This window comes from Mus caroli, unplaced genomic scaffold (genome assembly GCF_978045245.1).
Source record: "Mus caroli unplaced genomic scaffold, Mus_caroli_1 scaffold_13, whole genome shotgun sequence".
NCBI classification, from domain to species: Eukaryota; Metazoa; Chordata; class Mammalia; order Rodentia; family Muridae; genus Mus; species Mus caroli.
Window position 1 is genome coordinate 71257334 of NW_028227268.1, and position 25254 is coordinate 71282587.

Genomic DNA, 25254 nt, shown 5'->3' on the forward strand with positions numbered 1-25254 from the left:
CTGAGGTGTTAATCTGTGGCAACATCTGGAGTCAGCACCTAGCATGTGCACCCCAGATGTTGACCAGTACCTTTGGCCCAGCCAGACCTCACTGAGATGCTCTGGCTGGAAAGATGCACCAGAAAGCCAGGAGCATCCAGCAGCAGGGGCTCTGGCAGTACTGGAGACAAAGCTCAAGGCGCAGGCTGGCTGTAAGCAAAGCTTCCTAGAACCACTGAGGGCCAGGCTGAGCAGGGGAGGGTGATGAGGGAGATGTTCAAAGGGCAAAAAGTGTTCCGGTGACTGCAGTGGCAGCTGCAGCCACGGGACCTGGGAGGTTCCATTTTCGTCCCCACTTGTTGCAGTCAAAAGCAGACAAAAGCAACTTAAAGAAGAAAGAATTTGGTTGTAGTGGGCAAGCCATGGCCATAGAAGCCTTCTGTGGGGTCTCACACAGCCCCTTACTATGTAATTTAGGATGACCTTGAACTGGTGTGTGTGTGTGTGTGTGTGTGTCTGTCTGTCTGTCTGTCTATACCAGGCCCATACAAGTCACCAAATACAGGTGGAGGTCAGAGGATAACTTCTGTAAGTCACTTCTCTCCTTCAACTCTGCTTCTAGGGTTTGAAGGCAGGGCATCAGGCCTGTATGGAAAGTGTTTTACCTTCGGAGCTACCATTCTTGCCCGACCTTGAACTTCTAATCTCCCTACCTCTACCTCTTGAGTGCCCAGATTATAGCTATGCATTCTCACTGTGCCCAGTGGTGGTGCTGGGAATTGAACCCAAGCCCGTGGTCATACTAACTGCTCATGATGCCTACTGAGCTACATCCCCAGCTGAAAAATCCTGACGCACAGTTCTTAGACTATCTCTGCCTACTGAGAGGTGGCTGATACCTCTCAGGAGCAAGTGCTCCTGTTTGTGTTTTCCTGAGTCCTGCCTAAAAGAGGCACTAGTGTCCCATCACCTGTTCCCTCGTGATGGGGACAAAACTTAGAACTGTCTTATCACCTGGCCCACGCTGCTAAAGGACCCCAAGTTGAGCCCCAGGTCCTTTCCTGTTCTGAGGACTTGGGAGTCTAAGTCAGGAATGCCTCTCTGCCACTGAGACCTGGTCACTCCAACTGCGGCACAAGCTTTTCACTGGCCAGGAGACATCAGGCCCTGAGAAATGGGGGCTGCTTAGGGCTCGGAAGCCTCATGCAGGTCCATGTGGTTGAGTGTCTCCAGCTCTGGGGTCTCTCTGGTTTGCATCTCACTCTGTAAGTGTTCACAGCACATGCAAGGTCCCTGTCTTCAGTGCCAGGCGCTGAGAACACACCTAACAGCCGAGCAATGCATGACAGAGGGGACCAGAAACATCTCACAAGTAAAGCAGGTGATGTCACTGTGTATGAGTGCGGTGCCAAAGCTGATGGTTGAGGTCACTGAGGAGGTGACAGTTAAGGTACATTCCAGGGTGAGGAAACCGCAGGGTGGTTTTATTTTTTGAGACAAGGTCTCCTGCTGTTCTTGCTGGCCTTGAACCTTGTAGAGGAGGATGGTCTAGAACCGATTTCTCCTGGCTCCATCCCTGAATGCTGAGATTACAAGCGTGTCTCACCACATCCCATTTTATGTGGTGCTAGAAACAAAGCCCAGAGCTTTGTTCAGGTCGGGCAAGCAACTTAGCTACATCCCTAGCAGTTTGGTTATTGTTGAATTAGTCTCCCTGTGTAGATCTGGCTGGCCTGGAACTCACTCTGTAGACTAGGCAGTCTTGAGGCAATCCTCCTGCCTCTGTCTCCAGAGACTGGAACCTTGGCCATTGATTTATTTCTTTCTAACCACATTGTCTCCTCAGAGGTTGATTTCTAGATGTGGTGTCCCAGTTCGCTGAGTCCCTGGGGCATCAGAGCCACAGGGTCTGGGATGTCCCACTGAGAAGTTAGAGGGAGTTCTACATCAGCTCAGACCCTGTTTGTACTAGCCTGTGTTGAAGCCTGGAAAGAAATAACCCAATCTCTGCAGCGCCAAGCCACACCCTCTCCAGAAGCCCCAGTGGGGAAAGCCTCTCAGGCCGCTGCAGAGGCCTCTTGCCTCTCAGGCTGCCTGAGTTTGCACTCTTGTCTTTAGCTGTCTTGCTGCTTGCTAATAAGATATGCAAATTATCAGGGCTGTGAAATCCTAGCCCCGTTCCATCTTCTGTTTAATTAGCATTTAATCTAATCTGGTTTTAATTTTTTTCACACTGGCACCCTAATTAAATGTTAGGGTGTTAGTCTTAACAATTAAATTATATTGGCAAATAGAGTCTTCAAGAAACTTGACCTTTTTTTCAAGTCAGAACCCTCTGCAGCTAGATACAGATATTAATTAGATTCTGTGAGATGCTGCTTCTGGGTCCATTGATGAACCCATTCTGCTGTTTGCCTATGGTTAGGGCCCTCCATTCCGCAAGGCACACACAGCCAGTGAGCTGGTCCCAGTAGGCAGTGGGTTACAACTGAGTGGGTTTATCAAGGGTTTGTCAGGAGGGTCCAGAGGGTCAAGTGAACTGGCCAAGCCCCTGACTTACACTTCAGCAATGGGTGTTGACTTTGCAAAAGGGCTGGGGTGGGAGGTGGGGCTTAAGTCTAGAGGGTTCTTGCTTGAAGTGGTTTCTCCCTTCTCAATGATGTGTGTACGCGCCCTGAACTTGTGATTTTCAAATGATGACCACTGGGAAAGTTGGGACTTGAATAAGGTTATTCTCGGGTAGAGATTCAGAGGAGCAACGGGAAGAACAGTTTTCTAGTGAGAAGACAGGTTGGTGGCAGAAGAAACCTTAAATGGCCTTGTGGGAATTTGGGACAGACTTTGTTTTTTTAAGATATATATATATATATATATATATATATATATATATATATATATATATGACAGACTTTGTTTTTTTAAGATTTATTATATATATATATATATATATATATATATATACACACACACACACACACACACACACACACACACACACTGTAGCTGTCTTCAGACACACCAGAAGAGGGCATCAGACCATGTGGTTGCTGGGAATTGAACTCAGGACCTCTGGAAGAGCAGGCAGTGCTTTTAACCACTGAGCCATGTCTCCAATCCTGGGACAGACTTAAGGACAAAGGAAGACAAAAGTCTTTCTCTCCTATCACTATCAACCAAGGGTTGCTCTAAGGTGGGATGCAGTGTCTCTGAGGGAACTTGGAAGCCCAGTTCATGGGAATTTCTCACTGGGCTGCCCCAAGTCCCCACCTCTTGCTTTACCCTTTGTGTAAGATCCAGGTCTTCCTTCTCAGAACTAGGGTGCCTTGTATTTTATACGTAGGGTTGTGCCTCTGGGTACAGGTCTGTAGCACAATCGGAACCCTCCTGGGGAGAGTCTCCGGGACACTCAGAAAGCAGTAGCACTGATTTCAAGGGGGACCTTTCTACTCTTAGAGGTTCTGCTTGTGTGTCAGGCTGTCTGGCTATGGGAGCTAAGAGGTCAGATTGGGACCATAGGTCTGGGAAAGATAAGGAGGCTGCTTTCCTTTGGTGAGGGGTCTACCAGTCCTGGCTACCTTTCTTAACCTGTCTCTATGCTGTGATACAGACAACAAGTTGCCGGAATCTTTCCTTTTACCATGTGGGTCCCAGATACTGAACTCAGGTCATCGGGCTTGGCGGCAGGAGCCATTACCTGTTGGCCCTACTGTGTGCTGCTTTATTTGCCTGCTCCTCTGGCCTATGAAGCCGTCCTCTCTGAAGCATCCTGATATCTCTTTTCCCTCATGTCTGTAGGTTTTCCGGACAGACTTGATCACAGCCATGAAGATCCCAGATTCATACCAGCTCAGCCCGGATGACTACTACATCCTGGCGGACCCGTGGCGACAAGAATGGGAGAAAGGGGTACAGGTACCTGCTGGAGCAGAGGCCATTCCAGAGCCCGTGGTGAGGTGAGCCAGGTGGCCAGGCTAGGACCATCAGGGTAGGGGGTGAACCTGAGGTAGCTTTTTGGTGAGTTCTGAGATTCGTTCCTAGCCTGTCTCTATTTTGTGGTTAATTCTCTTGCCGAACAACAACAGACATTGGTCCCGAGACACTGGTAGGGTTACCCATGAGGCTTTGGGTTTGTACTCTGCAATGAAGCCAGATCGTGTGGCTCCAGATTGCCTCATTGCTTCAGTAGGATCTTGAACCAGAAGTAAAATCCTTCTTGTTTCTGAACTAAGGGTGACACCTGATTTCCTTATGGGTGGAAAAGGTCTGGTCAATGATTCTTAGAAAACTCGGGATGGGACCTGCATGTCGCTGATGTGGCAGAAATGGCTAAGGTTAAAATATTACCCTTGAGCCGGGCGTGGTGGCGCACGCCTTTAATCCCAGCACTCGGGAGGCAGAGGCAGGCGGATTTCTGAGTTTGAGGCCAGCCTGGTCTACAAAGTGAGTTCCAGGACAGCCAGGGCTATACAGAGAAACCCTGTCTCGAAAAACCAAAAAAAAAAAAAATGTTACCCTTGCACACGTTGGCAGAGCGGATGAGGGAAGCCTCCAGTTTTGTTTTTGGTTTTTGTTTTGTTTGTTTATTTGTTTTTTTTACCATCAATTACCATGAAAATAAGCCATGTTGTTCTTTAAAGATATATTTAGAGGACAGAGCTGGTGCCCATCACCCAATAGAGACTTAAGAAGTACTCGCCGGTGTCACCCTCTGAGGTGTCTGTCCTACTAGGGCCGGGTCAGAATAGAATCCCCAAGGGCTTCATAGCCTACAGGTGGTCTTGTGAGCAGGTACTCTTGTCAGAATGTAACCACAGATGGTCTTGCCTCAAACTACAGAATATAGTCAAGTGTTTGATTCTGCAACCTGAAGGGACTGGCGGCCCTGTCCCACCAGCTCACCTGAATTGATCAGCTCGTGTTAATTCCCCCTCCTGGTGTTGACAGCCTCATCACTTTGGCTTGGGGCCAAGTAGACCAAGTAGATGACACTTGGGGCAAAGGTCACGGCTATCCCCTCCTTTGACATTGGCACCATTGCTTGCTAGCAGCCACATGTATGAAGAGCCTGCTTTGTGCCAGCCCTGTGCTAGGCTTGCAGGTTTAGGAAGGCTCAGTCCAACTTAGGTACTCTGGGACAGACCAGAGGTGGGAAGGCCTTTTTGTATCTGAGGCCCTCTGACAATCAGGATGGATGGATGGACAGATGGACGATGGGTAGATGGATAGATGGATGATGGACAGATGGATGATGGACAAATGGATCCCCTTCTGGGGCCTGTAGCATGGGTCAAGATCCTACTGGGTTTTGTGCCCTGACCTTGTCTCTCTGAAGCAGCCTGCTCCTCTGTGAAACGCCATGCTATTCATACCAGTGGTCACCTGACGGTGTAGGAGTCGGGGTTAAGTGAGAATTCTCAGGCCAAGTTGTCACTATGTGCAGCATGACAATTGATTGCAGTTCCCCCTACCCTGGTGGCTTGACTTCGTTAAGTCTGTGTATAGGGTTCTTTATCAGATGACGTGGAGAGGAACCATGCTGTCTGGCCTCCTGAGGTTCCAGCATCCTTCATCCGGTTCAGTTGTTTCATAGCTATCTCTCTCTCTTTTTTTTTTAATGTGTCCCAGGGTGGTTTTGAACTAGGTGTGTATCCAAGGATGACCGTCACATCCCGTTTATGTGGTGCTGGGATAGACCGCAGAGCTTTTTCCTGTGCTGGGCAATCATTCTACTAACAGAGTACATGCACAGGGTCCTCATGGCTGGGAGTGGCTGGCATGAGGTAGACATGCAGAGCCTTCCTGTACTGAGAGCAGACGTGCTGAGATGGGCAAATGTGTCCTTTCAGACTCTAAAACTCAGAGGGTCGTCACACCCATTTTCCAGCTTCCCACCAATCTGGGTGCCTCCCCACTGCACAGCCTCCTGGAAGCCTTTGTGGCAGCTACCATGAGGGATACTGAGCGCCTCTCACCATTATTCAGGGACCATTCTTGTAGGGTACACAATACTGTCCCCACTTTATAGATGAGGAAGTCAGGAAATTCAGGGGAATTTCCTATGGGGCCTAGTAGGCCGCTGGGCCAGGAAATGACAGACCACAGGAACAAACCCTGGGCTGTCCCTGTGAGGCCTAGGGTAAGAGTTTAGGCATCCCCTGACTACTCTTCCCCCAGACACCATGCCAGCCTGACTCCTCTGCCTCAAATGGCCTTTGGGCACTTGTGCTTACCTCATGGTCTAAAATCTGCCCCTGAGGATTTGCACTGTCCCTTTAGACTTGGTCCATGGCAAAAGAAACCTCTGGCGTCTGTCTACATCTCTGGGATAGCCTCTGCTCTCCCCTGTAGGTCTTGGAGGAGCTTTCCTTCCACACTGTCCAGCTCATTCTGTCTGCTGTGTCTGAGGAAGAGGCGTTGGCTTAGGGTCAGGTCAGTTCGCCACCTGGGAGAAGTGCTCTTTCTGGTGTGTGTCCCTCAGCTCTGGCTCCCCAAAGGGAGAGCCGGGCGGCACCAGTGAAGCAAGCAGGTGTGACTGGTATTTGGCAGTAGGTGGCTGTTCAGATAGGGATGCTCAAACGCTTGACTAAGTGTATGTTTATGGCACACAAAGCTGGATTGTGACAAAATTACAGGCTGTGCTTTTTAAGAGACGCTCATTTGAAGTGACAGTTTCTTGGGAAAGGCAGCATTTGGTTGTACTGAGGGCATTGGTGTTGGCTTCTGTTTGAGATAGTTTACTTGGTGTGGGAGGAGGGTCCTGCCATCATTGTTACCTATGACTCTTCTCATGTGGGTGGTGGCGCTAACCTTTAGCCTTTGACCCCTTCTCATTGTCCTCATGACTTCTAAGCTTACAGTCTTTTCTCTCTGCTTATACCCCTGGCTCCCTGAACCCAGCATACTTCCTGTCCCCTTTCTGACACTAGGGCATTTCCTGAAGCCAGGAGCTCTCCCTGAAGCTCAGCCCTTGCCTTTGTGCCATCTTGAACCCTCCCTTCCCTGCTCAGGCTGAGCTGAGTCACAGCCCTTGGCAAGCCCTGGCTCCGACCCCAGGAGGCCTCCTGGGCAAGTGTGGGGCTTCTCAGGCCTGGCAGGGCTGGCCAGATGGAGGCCAGGCTCCAGACAATAACCATGGCAACCAGTGGGTATGGGAAGGCCTGGCATTTTGAACTGGCCTCAGAATCTGACGGGTAGCACACAGATGTGTGGAGAACCCCACCCACCTGAGGCAAAGTGCCCCTTATTTTCCATTTCGGGGGGTAGAAAGGTGATTGACATCTAGCAATCTTCACACACACACACACAGAGTCCACCTACCTAGCACTTTGGCTAAGAGCTTTCTTTGTTAATCCCTGCCATCCTCTCACCAAATGCCTATGGTAGATTATGTTAAGATTATGTTAGTAGTATTCCTGGGGACTGGAGGGAACAGATATTCAAGGGTGGAGCTTTGGTGCCTGCAGCAGGTCCCTGGTCCCAAGGGAAAACTGATCTGGCATGGGATCTGAGACAGTGTTGGAGCTTGGAAGTCTGGAGATGCAAGCTGAAGCAGTAAGAAACACGATGCCTGTGTGGTTCATGGGGAGGCTCAAGGTGTGTAGTCAGCATGTCCCAGTGGCCATACACCTCTAATCCAGAAAGCCCGCTCCTGGGTTCTATAGTAGAGTCCCATGAAGCTGAAACACCTGGGGAAAGCAACCAGACTTCAACTCAAGACCATGAGACCTGTAGGCTGTTGGTGAGGAAGGGTCAGGGATTATGAAGCCATGCAATCAATCTTTGGTCCTAGCCTGGAGGGGTATTGCCAAAGGGTCTAGAATCCAGCTGGCTCTGTCTCACTTGTCCCCGAGTAGCTGGCACAGAGCATTGACCAGAATGGCACTTGGGACACCTCCTGCAGACCAGGCAGGGCTGGTCCAGGTTGGGAATAATCCCCAGCTGGGCAAAGCAGATGCTACTGTGGTGAGCCAGGGTTCCATGTCATTCCCACAAGGTCCTCACTCTGCCTTACAGCCCTTAGGACCTACTGTTCCTGAAGATCCAATGTTAATAGAATCTGTAAGGCAGACTGGCAACAAGGAACGAAATGGGAATGGAGGTGGATATGAGGGGATGGGCGTGGTCAGGCATCAGCATCTCACACCCATCTTACCCTTGGGCCACCAGTTCCTCAGCCGGGCAGCCTGAGGAGGACAAGCTAAGGCCTCTCTCTTTACCACTACCATTCTCTGTTTCCCAGGCTCCTCCCACCACTGAAAGGCCCCCACACGCAGATGTCCCCCGATAGCCCCACACTTGGTGAGGGTGCCCATCCTGACTGGCCAGGAGGCAGCCGCTACGACCTGGATGAGATCGATGCATACTGGTTGGAACTTCTCAACTCGGAGCTCAAGGAGATGGGTAGGTGACGCTCTTCACCGGGTACCTGGTTGCAGATGTCAGAGAGGATCTTCCTCCAGGCCCTTCCAGTATCTATACCCCCGGTGGCTGTGACTGGGGCACATCCCAACAGCCTTACCGACAGGTGTGGGATTCCTTGCCTCTGCCTCCCAAGTATCTACAGCTGTCAGGTGGAGGTGAAAAATACCGTGTGATTCACGGGACTCGATGTCATGTGAATAATGTGTAAGCATCGGGCTAATGGGCATGGATCTCTCAGATGAAGCCTGTTGATATGTCCTAGAAAACACCAGCTTAGCCATTATCTGTGTGCGCACACAGATGATGCCCACATAGTGCATGCAAGCAGGAGATTCCTCATGGGTCCAGCTGCATTCCAGACACACCCTACATCGTATACAGATGTGTGTGAGTGGTAATGGCAGACTCTAGACAGTGAGGTGGCCCTGATGGGCAGGAACCTGTGGGATTGGGTGGGTCTGTTGTCCCTGATGGAGCTGAAGCCCAGATCACCACTGTAAATGGATGGATGGAGCCTTCCCCTTGACACCACTGATAACGTTTGCCCTGTGGGCTGCAAAGCTTCCTGAGCTGCTGACAGTGTTCCCTGCCATCCTGCCCACAGAGAAGCCCGAGCTGGATGAGCTAACGTTAGAGCGTGTTCTAGAGGAGCTAGAGACACTGTGCCACCAGAATATGGCACAGGCTATTGAGACACAGGAGGGGCTGGGCATCGAGTATGACGAGGACGTTGTCTGCGATGTGTGCCGTTCCCCTGAAGGCGAGGATGGCAACGAGATGGTCTTCTGTGACAAATGCAATGTCTGTGTGCACCAGGTGGGTGAACTCTGTCATTCTCTCCCATACTGAACCCTGCTGAGGCTGGTTGTCCTGGATACAGGAACATGGGCACAATGGACCAGTATCCCTAAGGAGGGCTAGAGGCAGGCCTGGCAGTACCTGGGACATCCATGGCCTGCTTGGCTCAGTCCTGCTAGCCATATCGAAGCAAGTGTCCTTCGGGTAGTCTGTCTTCTCTGTCTCTCTCAGGTCCTTCCCTCAGAGAACCACCCCCAGCTCCTCACATCCTGACCTTACAAAGGCACAGCAGCATCAGGTAGTGATGGAGACCCAAGCTGCCCAGTTTGAAAATGTGGTTCTGCTTTTTACAACGTATGAGGCTTAGGGCAAAGTTCTTAACTTCTCTGTGGGCCCCGTTTTGTTAACTATGAATAAATGTGAGCAGTCAGAGCAGAGATGACTAAGTGGGTGGGTGCTTGCCCAATATTCAAGAGACCTTGGGTTCAAACCCCAGCACTACCCCCAGTACCCAAAAGAAAGTGAATTGTTTATGATGGTTTTTGCGTAGTGAAAAATAGTAGAAAAATAGCCTGTGAGATGTCAGCGGGTAAAGGCACTTGTTTTTTTAAAAAGGCATAGTCACGTGAATTCAGGACCCATATAAAGATGGAAGGAGAGAACCAACTCACAGAGTGGTCCTCAAGTCTACACCTGCATGCCCTGCCATGCTCTATCCCAGTAAGCTTAGGATATACATACAGCACGTCTATGATAAAGTATTTCTTACTGTTGATACTGTGATAGAGCTAGCCAGACTCCCTTTTCTTTTTTGAGATTATTTTTATTTTTTGTAAGGGCTGTGTGCGTGTATGAGTGGATTTGTGCAGAGGCCAGAGGCAGTCCATCCCTCTGGAGCTTGACGTTAAAGGTGATTGTGAGCCGATGAGGGTGCTGGGGACTGAACTCGGCTCCTCTGAGCTCAGCAAGTGCTTTTACCTGTTGAGCCATCTCTCCAGCCCACAGTTACCTTTTCTTTATTTTTAAAAAAATTATCTTATTAACTTACGTGTATGGGTGTTTTGCCTCATGTATGTACATGTGTGTGTCTGATTCCCAGAGAGGAGAGAAGAGGACATTGGATCACCTGGTATTAGAATTATATAGTGGTTGTGAGCCACCACATGGGTGCTAGGAACTGAATTTGGGTATTCTGCAAGAGCGGCAAAATGCTCTTAACTGCTGAGCCATCTCTCTAGCCCGTAGATCCCCTTTCTAGATCTTGGGGCCTGAGGCTCTAGGTCTTCTGTATCTCTAGGCCTTGTTTCCAGAAGTCCTGACTTGGACTGGGGGCTCCCTTTGGCCTCCAACTTTGAGGCACATGTGTGCACTGTCATTGAGCTAGAAAGATCCTGGGAAGCAGGGGCTTGCAGCTCCTGGGTCCCTGTGTCTCTCCTACACCCCTGGGATGGTGAGATGGGACATCACTGTTCGCACAAAGGATCCTGTATAAAAAGATAAACGTCTGGACTTTTGACATGGGAGCTTTAGAACCAAGTTTGCATACAATTTAAGAAGCAGTTGAGGCTTTTCCTAAAGTCTATGCTGGTTAGAAACGTTTGGCTAACTCAGGTCTTCCAGCCAAGAGCAGCCCCGACTTTCCCCAAAGGATAGGATTGTACACCCTCAGGGAATCTCTGTGCCACCCAGCATATAGCCTGGGGACAAAGATGGCCACCATTGGCAAGTCACTGAGCAGACACATCCAATTTGTCAGTGCCCCTGACCTATAACCACCCACTCTGTTCCCAGGCATGCTACGGGATCCTCAAGGTGCCTACGGGCAGCTGGCTGTGCCGGACCTGTGCCCTGGGAGTCCAGCCTAAGTGCCTGCTCTGCCCCAAGCGAGGAGGAGCCCTGAAGCCCACTAGAAGTGGGACCAAGTGGGTACACGTCAGCTGTGCCCTGTGGATTCCTGAGGTGTGTAGATTTCAGGGAGTAAAACATGGGGGAGGGAGTGTGTCGAGAGCTCGGGTTGGGCCTGGCAGGATTTACGTGACAGAATAGAGGAAAAGAAGGAGCTCTTGGGTTCCCATGAAGACTTAGAAAGACAGTGTCTTAGAGTTTTACTGCTGTCAACAGACACCATGACCAAGGCAACTCTTACAAGGACAACATTTCATTGAGGCTGACTTATAGGTTCAGAGGTTCAGTTCATTATCATCAAGACAGGAACATGGTAGCATCCAGGCAGGCATGGCACCGGAGGAGCTGAGAGTTCTACGTCTTCATCTGAAGGCTGCTAGCAGAATACTCCCTTCCAGGCAGCTAGGACTAGGGTCTCCGAGACCACACCTACTCCCACAGGGCCACACTTTCTAATAGTACCACTCTCTGGGCTAAGCATATATAAACCATCACAAACAGGTCTAGGAACAACTGGGAACGTTGTCTGTGGACCTGGTCATAGGTCTGGTTCCCAACTCTGAGGCACTGGGAAATTCAGGAGGGACAATTTGAGGTCTAGACCTTAGTCAAGCAAAGGGGTTGGGGTGGAGGCTCAGATTATGGACTCCATCAAACAAAGTTTTGGTTAAAATCAGAATGAAACCAGCCTTGGTGACGTATGCCTGTAAATCCAGCACTTGAAAGATGGGAGTAGAAGATCAGGAGTTCAAGGCCATCGTCAGCTTGAATTTGATGCTAGCCTGGGCTATATAACTCTGTCACTAAACCAAGCAAAAGGGCAGATGATCCCCTAGTTTAGAAGGTAACAGTAGTACGTTGGATAATGGGCCTGCTCCTGTGGCTGCAGAGGTGGCCTGTGGCTGGGGTCACATGGAAGGGCCATGGACAGCAGGCTGGGTCCACAGTAGCCATCTTCACTGAGGCTATGGTCAGCTCTTCTATGTCGAGGTGCCTGCCCAGTGCTGTCCGTGCCTGGAAGCAACCCAGGAGACCCTGCCAGCATGTGACTCTTCCCTTCCTAGTTCTCTGTCCTCCTGGGGCCCACCTTGCCATTTCTGGAGTAGTGGTTATTTGTGTCAGATTTTCATCTTGAAGGCCCTTTCTCCTGGTTACTGCAGGGAGACCGACCTATTGAGGACTGTACGCTTGGGGGCCAGCAAGGCGGCTCAGTAGGTTAAAGGTGCTTGCTGCTAAGCTTGACAATCTGAGTTCGATCCCCCGGACCTACATAGTGGAAAGGGAGGACTTACCCCTGCAAGTTGTCCTCTAACCTCCACACCTGCGCTGTGGCATATAAGAACTCACACGTGTACACATGCACCCCCGTGCCTCAAAGTCTACAGTTCCAGGTGCATGCTTCTCTTAGCCAGCTACATTCTTCTATATGCGCACTCTGGGGCAGGTTCCAAGTGAGCAGGTACTTGATTAGGCCAGGATCGGGGACTCAGACCTTCAGCTCTGCATGTGTGGAGACGAGGAGGACTTGACCTGTGAGTTGAATCCACAGCTCTGTCTGCTCACTATCTGGCTATGACTGACAGGATCCCACCTGGGGACTGAGGCAGCTCTCTGTATTCTCTCTCCCCAGGTCAGCATTGGCTGTCCAGAGAAGATGGAGCCCATTACCAAGATCTCGCATATTCCGGCCAGCCGCTGGGCCCTGTCCTGCAGCCTCTGCAAGGAGTGCACAGGTACCTGCATCCAGGTATGTGGCCTGCTTCCTTCTTCTGTTATCAGACAGATGCACTAAGGTACCTAAAATACCAGTAGTTACCACCATATAGCCCCTGTGGCTGCATCACTGATGGGCCTGAGAGGCTTATTAGGACAAAGTTCGTGTGGGAGCTTCACCCACTAGGAAGGTACATTCATTCATATGTCCCCAGGCTTCCAAGGAATGGGGACAGACCCCACCCATGGAATACTAAGAACTTGGCTTTCCCCGTGAGAGCAAGTGTCTCTGGGCTTAATGATTCATTGGCTTTTAGACTGTAACCCTGACATGCGAGAGGAATGAAATCTGAACTCCTCTCCAGCTCAGCAAATGGGCCTTACTGACCAATACAGGGGCTTACTGGTCTACCTGGGATGGCGGCTCCCATCTTGATGATCGCCGGGATCACCCGAGGCATTCAAACCACATGAAGCTTTTAGCGCCCATGGCTCTGATTGAGATGTGAAGAGAGCTGTGTGCTTGCTTTTCTCACACAGCAGGGTTTGCCAGTGCTTCTGGTCTCAGCTGTGGGGTGGAAGCCCTCCTTTGTCCCTCCCATCTCCCCAAGAACACAGTCGGCCTTCCTAGTATGCCTCCACCCCATTTATCTGACCTCCAGAAGGGCTCTGGATGCTGTGGCAATGGAACCTGATGTTGGGGACACTGTTGATGAACTGTTTCCAGCGGTCCAGTCCACATCTAGGGCTGGGAGGAATGATGGGTCTAGCCTTTAGCTGCTTGGATAAGAGAAGGCAGGATCCAGCTGCTCTCAGAGAATAGCACCAGGCAGACTCCTGGCTTGGATAACAATACAGCAGAGGAGACTACGACCCTCCTCAGGCTCCCACACACAACCCCCCTCTAATCCCAAAGTCATTTGTCCACGGACAACATGCATCTTGTCCCCACGAGGGGCTCATTGTCATCTTGTGATTCTTGGCTTCTTCAGTATGTCTGGGATTTGCTCTGTCACCTTTCCCAGGTGTCCCATGGCTCCTTTAACACTGTGTGATGTGGGAGCCTGTGCCATTTTATGTAGTGTCTCCCCAGCATTGTGTGTGCTCCTCGGTGCCTTAGATGGCCCCTAAGTTGTCCCCTGGCTCTTCTTTAATGCTTGACGTTGCCCTTCCTCTCTCTCCAGTGTTCCATGCCTTCCTGCATCACAGCATTCCACGTTACATGCGCCTTTGACCGAGGCCTGGAAATGCGGACTATATTAGCCGACAATGACGAGGTCAAGTTCAAGTCACTTTGCCAGGAGCACAGTGACGGGGGCCCTCGGAGTGAGCCTACTTCTGAGCCTGTGGAGCCCAGCCAGGCGGTTGAGGATCTGGAAAAGGTGACCTTACGCAAGCAGCGGCTGCAGCAGCTGGAAGAAAACTTCTATGAGCTGGTGGAGCCAGCTGAGGTGGCTGAACGGCTAGACCTGGCTGAGGCACTGGTGGACTTCATCTACCAGTACTGGAAGCTGAAGCGGAGAGCTAATGCCAACCAGCCGCTGTTGACGCCCAAGACTGACGAGGTGGACAACCTGGCCCAACAGGAACAGGATGTCCTCTATCGACGCCTGAAGCTTTTCACCCACCTACGGCAGGACCTGGAGAGGGTAAGTAGCCCTGGTGGGTCAGGGGCCTTACCTCTTTTTTTTTTTTTTTAAGATTTATTTATTTATTTATTTATTGTATGTAAGTACACTGTAGCTGTCTTCAGATACTCCAGAAGAGGGAGTCAGATCTCGTTACGGATGGTTGTGAGCCACCTTGTGGTTGCTGGGATTTGAACTCTGGACCTTCGGAAGAGCAGTCGGGTGCTCTTACCCACTGAGCCATCTCACCAGCCCGGGGGCCTTACCTCTTACTCCATGTGCCCTGCCCGGGGGCAGCCAGGGTAGCAAGCTGCCTGCGTAGGCTCCAAAGATTCAGGGGGCTGCCACAGACCCCTCCAAGGACAGGTGACACCCATCTGAGCATCTAGAAAGAGGTGGGAGAGCCTACGTGGAACTCTGTGAAGTCTCTTGGGAGCTTTAGACAGAGGAAACCCTGGTGGGCAGGGGTGGGGGGTGGGGGTTTGGGGGGGAGGGTTGTACAGTTACCAGGCATGCTTGTGCTGGCCAGAACTGGGAGGGCAGGGGTGGGTAGTGGGTGAGACTCCCATGGCCTGCCAGGCAGAGAATAGGGATTGGGACAGATGTCACACACTTGGCATTGCCCCACAGAGGCATTCCAGGCCTGGCCTGGGTGACTGAGCCACACACACACACTTCCATCTTTACTCTAGGAGGCAGGACAGAATTGTGGCTTGTTCCTGGTGGTATATTTGGGGCTGAGGGAGATGGACATGTGTGTGTTGGGGGAAGGAGGGGGTTTTTAGAAGACTGAAGAAGAAAGCTATCAAAGATAGCAAGAAGACCCAGCTCCAGGGGTCCAGCCTCGGTCCCTCTGGGGGCTACATGTTGGTGACTTTGACTAACAATGCAAAGGACCAAGTGCTCTATGGGGATGGGATGGGGGTTCTCTGCAAGGCTCCATAGTGGCAGTGGCCTGGCCAGCAGGCCCAGTCTCTAACCATGGCCCAGGGCCAATAGCTACCTTTGCCTGGGCACCAGGCCAGCTTGGTCCTGCTCCTGCAGTGAAGGGACAGGGCAGGACTGGAGTTAGAGACCTTGGGTGGTCTGGCCCTGTACTGATTCTCTGGGCCCTTTCCCCTAACGGGTGACTTTCTGTTTCCTTTTCCTTGAACTGGAAGTAAGGATCCATCTGACCTTGGGGTCAGCGTTAGTGGGTCACACAAGGACAGTGGCCTCCATCTCTTGGAGTCACACAAGGATAGTGGCTTCCACTGTTAGTTGTGTTGTTTGAGGCTACCTTCTCACCTGGTAGCCCAGGCTGGCCTCACCCATTCCTCCCAAGTACTGGGATGATAAGGATATGAGCCCCCCCCCCCGCACCCCCTCTTCCTTACTGCAGGTTGGTGTTTTTATTACTATTGGCCCCATAAGCAGTTCAGCTCGTAGAAGAGAAGTGAAGCCCTATATTCTGAGAGAGGGCCCCACAGAGCTGCAAGGCCTGGTGCTCCAGCACGGGCATCTTCTCTGATGGGTCAGGAGCAGGATTGCCACCAGCAGAAAATCGATTTTACGGCCAACCCAAAAGATACACTCAACTACAAATTTCAGCCGCAGGCCTGGACCTTGACAGGCAGCGTGGATGGGCACGGCCACCACAGCGTCCAGAGTTATTTACGGCTGACAGAAAGATTGCAGTAGTGGACATCAGCCTGCAGATGCCAGCTCATGTCCCCTAGCAACCGCTGACTATTAGGCCCTGCAGGACATGGTTGTGGTTCTTGCTGGAAGAGTTTATTTCAGCGACTGAATGGACCTTGTGTGAGACCCAAGAGGGTGGCCAGAGCTCTCGGTCATCGGAGATGAGTATGTGGTAGCCTCGCCCCTGCGGCCCTCCAAGGATGGAGAGGAACCATGGGAAACAGGCCCTTTCCTTTTCTGATCTCGCTGTTTGCCTTGGGGTCCCTGGCCAAAATCCTTAACAGCACTTGGCTGGTGACACAGTCACTCTGTCCACCGAGTCAGTCAGCACTCCCGTTCTCCAGGCCTTTGTCTTCATTCAGTCGTAATCAAGCATGGGCCCATCCCAACCCGAGATGACTTCATCTTAGCTAATTTTATCTTCTGAGACCTTATGTCCCACTCTGAGGTTCCCAGCAGGAAATCTTGAGGAATTCCACCCATGTAGAGGCCATAGAGGCCCTGGAAGGTGTAAGTTTGCCAGGAAGTGGTCTGATTTGCATTTCAAGAGAATTGCTGAGGGATTGTTTTACTGTCCCTGTGAAAGGATGGGGGATGGGGAGGGGTGGAACCAGGCTGTGAAGAGAGCTGGTGTAAATGTACTGATAGGTCAGTTGTGGGTGTGGGCCAAGAGAGCAGGCCATGGGGATGAGTCCACTTTTCAGCCATCAGTCTTCTACAACTCCCCTTTTCCCGGAGGGTGCCCCCCCCAGGGCCTGCTCATCCCCCCACCCCCCCCTGCTGGTTTTGAACCTCCTTTTTTTTTTCCAGTGCACTGTCACCACCTCCTGCTGGGCTTAGGCGTCCTGGTCTAGGCCACCTGCTCCAGGGAGTTCTTCCTGCCTTGCTGGGTGGCAGGCAATAGGAAAAAAGAGATGCTGGCCCCTCTACAAATTTATTCCAGAATGTAGGAAGGCACAGAGCCAGGCTAAAGTGCAGGAGGAGAGGGGTATGAAGAAGAGGTTGGTTGGAAAATGGGTCATAGTAAGAGGTGCACAGGCTGCTACCAGTGGTTCAAACCCAGGGCTGTCCCTTGAGGAAGAGGCTGGACATGGGAACTGATAAAGCTGGGGTCAGTAACGAGTGAACCATGACGGCCTGGTGTTGACAGTGCAGGTGAGGAGTACACACACGGAATGTCACAGCAGAGTACATATCACACGGGATGTCATGGCAGAGTCCATATTGAATCGCTCCTGCGATGCTGTCCGCCGCACTGGACCTCCTTCTCAAGTAGTCTCAGAAAGGAAAGGAAGGTCACACCTGATAAAGATCTGCTCATACTACCTTGAGCTAGGAAGAACGGAGTCACAGGAAGGAGAGGTGGAGAGGTTCTTTTTTTTTTTTTTTTTTTTTTTTTTTTGGTTTTTCGAGACAGGGTTTCTCTAAACTCAGAAATCTGCCTGCCTCTGCCTGCCGAGTGCTGGGATTAAAGGCGTGTGCCACCACACCCGGCTGGAAGGAGAGGTTCTTAATTAAAGGTAACCCAGGCAGCTGAAGACCACCTGGCAACTGTGTAAAGGATGGCCTGAGTGGGAACAGGACCCAGGCTGAGCAGCTATGGTCAGTAACTGTCCCTGTTTCTGGAAAACTCCACGTGAGCCCAAAGGTGTGATACCAGACCAAGGGAGAGTCTCCAGGGCTGTAGCCTGGAAGTATGTGAGAGAGCAGTCCTTAGGGGATGGAGGAACCCTGAACAGGCAGTGACAGGTCCGCTTCATATCCTGCCAGCCAACCTGAAGAATGTGTGCCGGTCCTCTGGGCTAAGCCAGATGACTTCAAAGCCTACTGTGGAGACTCTAACCAGCTGGCCCAAGGGAGTCAGGGGCTGCTGTCCTTTATAAAGTCAGGCGTCATGTTGCTGCGGACATGGGAGCATCGGCCCAGGGGGCAAGGCCCTGGCTCAGGTCCTGGGATAGCCGGTAGACTTGGGAAAGCTATTTTGCCAGATTGTGTTCATTTGAAAGTACAGTGATACTTGTGCCTTGGGACATGCCTGGGTTTTGCCATGATGGTTGTATCTGCAGAGTCGCTTTGCTGGGAAAGGCGGGTGTTAGGCAGGAAGACAGGGTTGCCAGTTGGAGACCAGATACTCCCTGCATGCTCAGGGTTTCGGAGTGAATTCTCAATTGTCTTAGGCAGAGGGGAGGCAGCAGCAGTGGCTGGTGTTCAAAACACTGCTTTTTTCCCAGCGGCGAGGCCCCTTGAGATGGCCAGCAGTAGGTGAGGTGAGAAATCTCTCCTGTGTCTCTTCAGGTAAGGAACCTGTGCTACATGGTGACAAGACGGGAGAGAACGAAGCACACCATCTGTAAGCTTCAGGAGCAGATATTCCATCTACAGATGAAACTTATTGAGCAAGATCTTTGCAGAGGTAGGCACGGCGCCCCCTGCTGGGAAGATGTGTCTATGGGGCCTGGAAGGGCATGGGACCAGAACCTTTCAGTCAAGTTCCTTCTCACCGACAACAGATCCATATGGGAACCAGTGAAGGCCATGGTTGTGCTGATAGGCGAGGAAACAGAGTTTGGACTGTGGCTTTCAAGCCTCTACCCTCAGGGGCATCACTGGTGCCCTGGGATAGCCCAGTTCCATCAACAGTGGCTTAGCTTGCACAAGGACAGGTGCAGACCACAGTCTTCCTGACTCTGCTGGGCTCAAGACAGGTCAGAGCTGGCCAGCTCCCCTGAACCCTGGTCCGTCTTCAGGAAGGCAGCTGTGTGGAGATGAGGCTATGTCGCCCTCTCTGTGGTGTCATGTGATGAAACTCAGGCTCTGATCAGATGTGTCTTCTATCCTTTAGGTATAACATGCATTTAGCAGATTGAGAAACCAGGAGCAAAGGTGTTGACATTGGCTTAATTCGATAGTTATGGCATCTGGACATGTTAAGGGAAGATAAGCTTAACACGCACATTATTTACGCTCAGACATTGAACATACACAGCAGAAGACAGCTAGGTAGAGAGAGCTTTGGGGATATGCCGGCCGCTACCGACTCAGCTCGTGGGTCATTCTGGGACGTGAGAGGAGCAGGGAGTGCATCTTCAGAGGGAATGGTTGCCCCCTTTGCTGCCCGTAGCTGTTGCTCCATTTACCCTTTGGGGTCACCAGCATTCATCAAAGCCAAGTGTGGCGGTACATACCTGTAGAGGAGGGGGTCTGGAGGCTCAGGGATTCAGTACTGGCTGCTCCTCCAGTGGCTATGGCTTTAATTGCTGGCACCCATGTGGTAGCTCACAACTGTCTATACCTCCGGTTCCAGGGCATCCAGCGCCCTCTTGTGGCCGCTGAGGGACTGGGAATGTAGCTGACTTTATAGGGCGAGAAGCCTCCCTGGGTTTGATCCCCAGCATTGGCTAAAACCAGATGTGCAAGCACACATCTAATTCTAACCCTTGGGAGGTAGAGGCAGGAGGATCAAGAGTTCCAGGTTATGCACCGCTACTTAGAAAGTTCGAGACCATCTGGACTATGTAAGAACCTCTTTCTTACCTATAGTTAGTTTACATGGGTGTTGTCTGCATATTTGTACATGCGCTACATGTGTCCCTGATGTCTGCCTATGAAGGTCAGATCCCCTGGGACTGTAGTTACAGATGGTCACGTGCCACCATGCAGGTACTGGGAGTCAAACCCAGCGTAATCAAAGGGGACAAAAAGAGAAAAGAAAATGACTGTTGCTAATGACAGAAGTCAGCATAGGTCACGACCCCGTGGAACTGACAGTCATGAAGCCTACCCAAGTCCAGAAGAGAGGAAAGTGGGGTCCCAGGCTGTGCAGTCAGTCATGGCACAGGGTGTGGAGGCAATGAGGGGAACTCTACTGTACTTAGAGACCACACACAAGTGCCAGTGTTCAAGGAGGCTGAGGGCAGCACGGCAGGAATAGCACCTTCTGTCATGGTCTCCTACACACCAGAGGGTTTGCACCCCAACCTAGAGTCTGAGGACCCTGCAAGCTCCTTCTTGTGCGTAGGAACCATTGTTAAGAGCATTGCATCGTCAGTGCCTAAAGCTGATGCACATGGAGGAGAGAGGGTGCTTAAGGAGGCTGTAGGGTAACCAAGGTGAGACAGACATGTAAGGCTATAACCAGGGTGAGACAAACATAGAAGGCTTTAACCAGGGTGACACATAGAAGGTCAAGGGGCCTTGTAATACCAGGTGTGGGGTCTGAGTTACAGGCCAGGAGTCTGAGGTCTAATTAGAGGCTCTGGGGACTGAGAAGAGCTCAGAACACAGAGCTCTGCCTTCTTTTGACATTGTTCCCAGAAGCCTTCCTGCCTCCCTGCCCCTGCTGAGCAGCCGGGGACTCATCTTCTGCAGACCAAAGGGCAGAGGACCAGATACAGAACCCGCACCTCCTGTCTTGTGCTTGGCTGTGGTGTCAGGCCCAGTCTAAGCCTCTTATGTCCACATCACGATTCTCTGCCCTGTGTCCAGCTCCTTACCCTGGCATTTGATCCATATAGCATCCAGTCACCTTTTCCACTCAGTAGAACTCTCCAGGGTCTGTGGGGTTTGTAGTCCAGTTCATAGTGCACTTTGAAGTCCAGGTCCCACAGGACTTATGCCTTCCTTTATCCTTCATAGAGCTGTGGGCAGTTCCCTTGTGTCCTACCCCCTGCTGCCCCGGTTTCTGCCACACTGACTCTGACCTTGGTACCACGGTTGGTAGACCCAGTACCCAGGGCACCCAGGGGCAGCCACTCAGGTTTAACTCTTTCTCCAACACAGAGCCTTCTGGGAGGAGGTCAAAGGGCAAGAAGAATGATTCGAAAAGGAAAGGCCGAGAGGGCCCCAAGGGCAGCAGCCCTGAGAAGAAAGAGAAAGTGAAGGCTGGGCCCGAGTCTGTGCTGGGGCAGCTGGGTAAGTGCAGGGCCCTTGTGGCCTGGCAGACGCTGACTTTACGCTTTTCAGCTTCACCCAGAAGAGGACCAAGCAGCATGAAGCAGAGACGGACTGCTTAGGCCCTTCCTCTTCCAGGGCGCACAGCGGCTCCGCCTCACGCACAAGAGATCCCAAGACACTCTGGCTAGATAGAGCTCTGCCAGCTCGGGAGCTGCCCTTGCCAGGGTGCTGGATGCCCCCACAGGTCCCTGGAAATCACCTCCATGCTGAGAGGGCAGGACTACATTGCTCTCAAGGTCTTGATTATCCCTGTTCCCCCCTTCCAGAGTCTCCACCGCTCTTTGTGCCTTGCCCCCTCAACCCAGCCACACAAACCTGCTGACCTTTCTTGAGCCACCCAGAGACCGAGAAAAGTGACATCAGGTTCCCTAGTCACTGCCACAATTTATCTCAGTAAAACCGGGCCCAAAACCGAAGGTCCCGGCCACCCTGTTTCAGGGACCTCTATCAGGTGTTTCCTGCAAGCTGCTGGAGGCACTGCCTGTAAAGATGCAGCGCCCCCTGCTGGCTGGTCTGCTCTTGCCACTGAAATAAATACTTACTGTTTGAACAAAGAATTAACTCACCACTTACTCCTTTCCACTCCACAATTTTAAAAAGCTGGTCCTGGGGTCAGTCAACCTGGTGAGCAGGGGCTGGCCTCTGCTCCTTGGTGGCACTGGTGGGATGTGTGGACAGAATAGGATGGCTTGCCTGGGTGGGTCGGTTGTCTTGAGCTCATACGCCTGTGGTATCTCACCTGCCTCCTGTCTCCCATTCATCAGGTCTGTCCACCTCGTTCCCCATCGACGGCACTTTCTTCAACAGCTGGTTGGCACAGTCTGTTCAGATCACAGCAGAGGACATGGCCATGAGCGAGTGGTCTTTGAACAGTGGGCACCGGGAGGATCCTGCTCCAGGTCTGCTGTCAGAGGAATTGCTACAAGATGAGGAGACGCTGCTCAGCTTCATGAGGGACCCCTCGCTACGACCTGGTGATCCTGCCAGGAAGGCCCGAGGCCGCACTCGCCTGCCTGCCAAGAAGAAACCATCCCCGCTGCAGGATGGGCCCAGTGCATGGACCACTCCAGAAAAGCAACCCAAGAAGGCCTGGGCCCAGGATGGCAAGGGGACGCAAGGACCACCCATGAGGAAGCCACCACGGAGGACGTCTTCTCATTTGCCGTCCAGCCCTGCAGCTGGGGACTGTCCAGTCCCAGCAGCACTGGAAAGCCCTCCACCACTGGCCTCCGAGATCCTAGACAAGACAGCCCCCATGGCTTCCGACTTGAATGTCCAAGTGCCTGGCCCTACAGTGAGCCCTAAACCCTTGGGCAGGCTCCGGCCACCCCGAGAGATGAAGGTCAGTCGGAAATCTCCGGGTGCTAGATCCGATGCTGGGACAGGACTGCCGTCTGCTGTGGCTGAGAGGCCAAAGGTCAGCCTGCATTTTGACACCGAGGCTGACGGCTACTTCTCTGATGAGGAGATGAGCGATTCTGAGGTAGAAGCAGAGGACAGTGGGGTACAACGAGCTTCCAGGGAGGCAGGGGCAGAGGAGGTGGTTCGCATGGGGGTGCTGGCCTCCTAATTCACCCAGGCCCTGCCCTGGTCCCCCTACAAGGCCTCAGCCCAATCACAACTGCCATTTCCAACTGCTGAGTGTCTCAGACCCACCACTCTGTTGTGGTTTTATTTTTAATATAGAGAGAGTTCTGAATTCCACTCCGTTGTCTTTCCTCTGTGCTGGCGTAGGACATTAGGATTCCTCCCGTGGCCCTGGCCACGGGGACTATACCAGGTTCTATGTGCCACCCTGGTCCCAGCCCATGCCACATCGCCGGGCTTCTGGCTTGATGTAGACAAGGTGAGGGAGAGAGCTCAGGGCTCCTGCCCACTGCCATTGGGTGACACAGACTGTCGTTTGGGCATTATTTCATGGCAGATGGGCCATCCCAGGGTCTGCCCCGCCTTGTCACCCCCAGATTGCACTGGGGTCCATTTTGGGTGGGGAGGTGTCCTGCTGCACTCCATGATCCCTAAGGAAGTATCTAACAAGTGATACCCAGCCAGTCTAGTCACTGTCACAAGCACAACGAGTTTCTATGAGAAAGCACTGAGGGGGTGCAGGGGGCCCACTGGCTCCTGAGTAGCCCACACCATCTGAGGCCCGCCCGCCCGCCCACCCGCAACCCCCCTCCCTTGCTGCTCTGTCCCTGCCAGTGCCCAGCCCGAGCAGCTCTGAGAAAGGGTTCCCTGGATCCTTCCTGAGCTGTGTTCTTTACTCAGGGGACTCCCCAAACAGTCCTCCCCCTGTACAGGTGGAGGGCTCCAAGGGAGGGCCAGTGCCCGGCCCGGGACTTGGGGCTCAGATCAGCCCACTGCAGAGAATCACTCTGGGGCTCTAACTTCCTTCTTTCTTCCTTTGGGGCCAGTCTCGGCCACGGTCTTGCCGTCTCCATTATGGAGCTGGCCAGACCAGACCGTTTGCCTTTTGACGTTTCCTAGTCCTGCTAAGAGATGAGCTTCCTCTTTGGTTTCCTTGTGGAAACATCCTTCCAACAAGTGTAGTGGGATCCCGGGGCCCAGGGCAGGCCGATGCCGGCCTGCTGCGGCTGGCTGAATGTTGCTGGATATTCCTGGATTCCTCTGTCCCTTAGCGCCTTAACCCCTCCCCTTCCCTACTGTACCCCCCCCTTTCCTACTCCTCTACAAATCCTCCCTCCTCCAAGCCCCCAGGTAGGACTGAAGAGTTTTGATGGAGTGGCCCCAGGGTGATAGATAGCTCAGGGAACAAAGGAATTCCGTGAAAACATTTTTTTTTTCTTTTATGAATTACTCTTGGGTCACTTCCGCCACTGGTAAAGCCAGAACTTCTCCAACCAGAACCTTGCAAAAGTCCAGTGAACCAGTCGAATCATTCTGAGAATGCCAAAGAATCTTTTGACCATAATACACAGCACAGCCCGGACCTGACAACTGTCGACTTGAACTTCCTGTTCAAAGGAATTGGTTAGCAACAAAGTTCAGAGACTCGGTTATTGCACACACCTAACAGAGAAAGGGCCCAAGGCCTCGGAGAAGGCTGCGCTGCTGTTGCTGCTGCCGCCGCCTGCTGCTGCTGTTGGTTTACGGTCCCTGGGCTGAGCCACTGTGAGTGTGGTCCTAAACTTTGAGGACTCCCTCCCCCTTTTGAGGGGAGGGAGAACCCTGACTGTGAATCCAGCGTGGTTCCCCCATTGCCACCACTTAGATACACAAAGAGCAAAACACACGGGACCTTCACCCACCTCGACTCCAAAACTATCAAGGTACGACAGTGAGTTTGAGCAAAATCAGAAACAAAGATTAATGACTTCAGTTTGGGGATTGGACCAATCTGATCCAATCTTATCCAAATGGACTCCGAGGGCGTGGGGTGGGCTCCAAGGATCCTGGGCATCCGGATGGCATCGGCTACCACATAGACTTAGTCTGCCTGCCTGTCTCGGTAGTAGTGACAGCTCAGTCGGCGTCGGCATCCCCGCCCCGTCTCTTGTTTACTGCCTCTGAACAGACCTTCCTCTCCCCTGTGCTTTGAGTCACTTCGGGTCACAATCTCATCTGCTGAACTGCCTGGTGGTCTGACCTGTGGGACACGAAGGGCATGGGGGCTTAAAGAACAATCAAACGCTGCAGGGGGAGGGAGGGAAGCCCAGTTGTTGTCTGTCATAATGGCCGGCTGGTTAGCAGACCCCTTCAGAAGACCGAGCCCCATGCCAGTCTTCATCCAGCAGCTATCTCCACTCCTAAGATGTCCATCAGGCTGCAGGGGAGGATGCAGATGTCCCATAACCTCTCCCTAGCTCCTCCCAGGCCACACTGTCTGGGGTGTAGATGGCTTTGCCACACTATGACCAAGGCACCATTTCCAGGCCTGAGGCAATGCCCACTCTTGCCCTCACCCACAACCCCTCTCTAGGGAGGGCAAAAGGACTCTGTGACTCGTTCTGGCTAACGTACCCCTTCCACCTCATTTCCTCATCACAGGATACAGGCTAACGTACAAGGAAAGTATTTTTCTGTATCATAAGTGTATTTTGAAACAAGTAAAAGAAAGAATGCTCATTTACTTTATTAAATGGGCTCTGATTTTGTGAAAGGCGAGAGGGTGAGTAAGGGCCTCAGGTTTGTTGGAGAAGCCAACCACCCAGGTTCC

The 25254-nt window shown here is 52.1% G+C and overlaps 1 protein-coding gene across 10 annotated transcripts in view; it reads left to right on the plus strand.

Moving 5' to 3' along the window:
- Jade2 (jade family PHD finger 2) overlaps positions 1–23245 on the plus strand; it is a 43416-nt gene extending 20171 nt beyond the window's left edge. For all 10 annotated transcript variants that reach the window (XM_029483639.2, XM_029483636.2, XM_029483633.2 and 7 more), the window contains 9 exons: positions 3775–3932; positions 8219–8379; positions 9005–9216; positions 10990–11157; positions 12734–12850; positions 14001–14465; positions 18420–18537; positions 20904–21035; positions 21842–23245. In XM_029483639.2, coding sequence (XP_029339499.1) covers positions 3775–3932; positions 8219–8379; positions 9005–9216; positions 10990–11157; positions 12734–12850; positions 14001–14465; positions 18420–18537; positions 20904–21035; positions 21842–22647 — 2337 coding nt within the window. In that variant the 3' untranslated portion in view covers positions 22648–23245. The remainder of the gene's footprint in view (positions 1–3774; positions 3933–8218; positions 8380–9004; positions 9217–10989; positions 11158–12733; positions 12851–14000; positions 14466–18419; positions 18538–20903; positions 21036–21841) is intronic.
- Positions 23246–25254: the final 2009 nt, after the last annotated feature.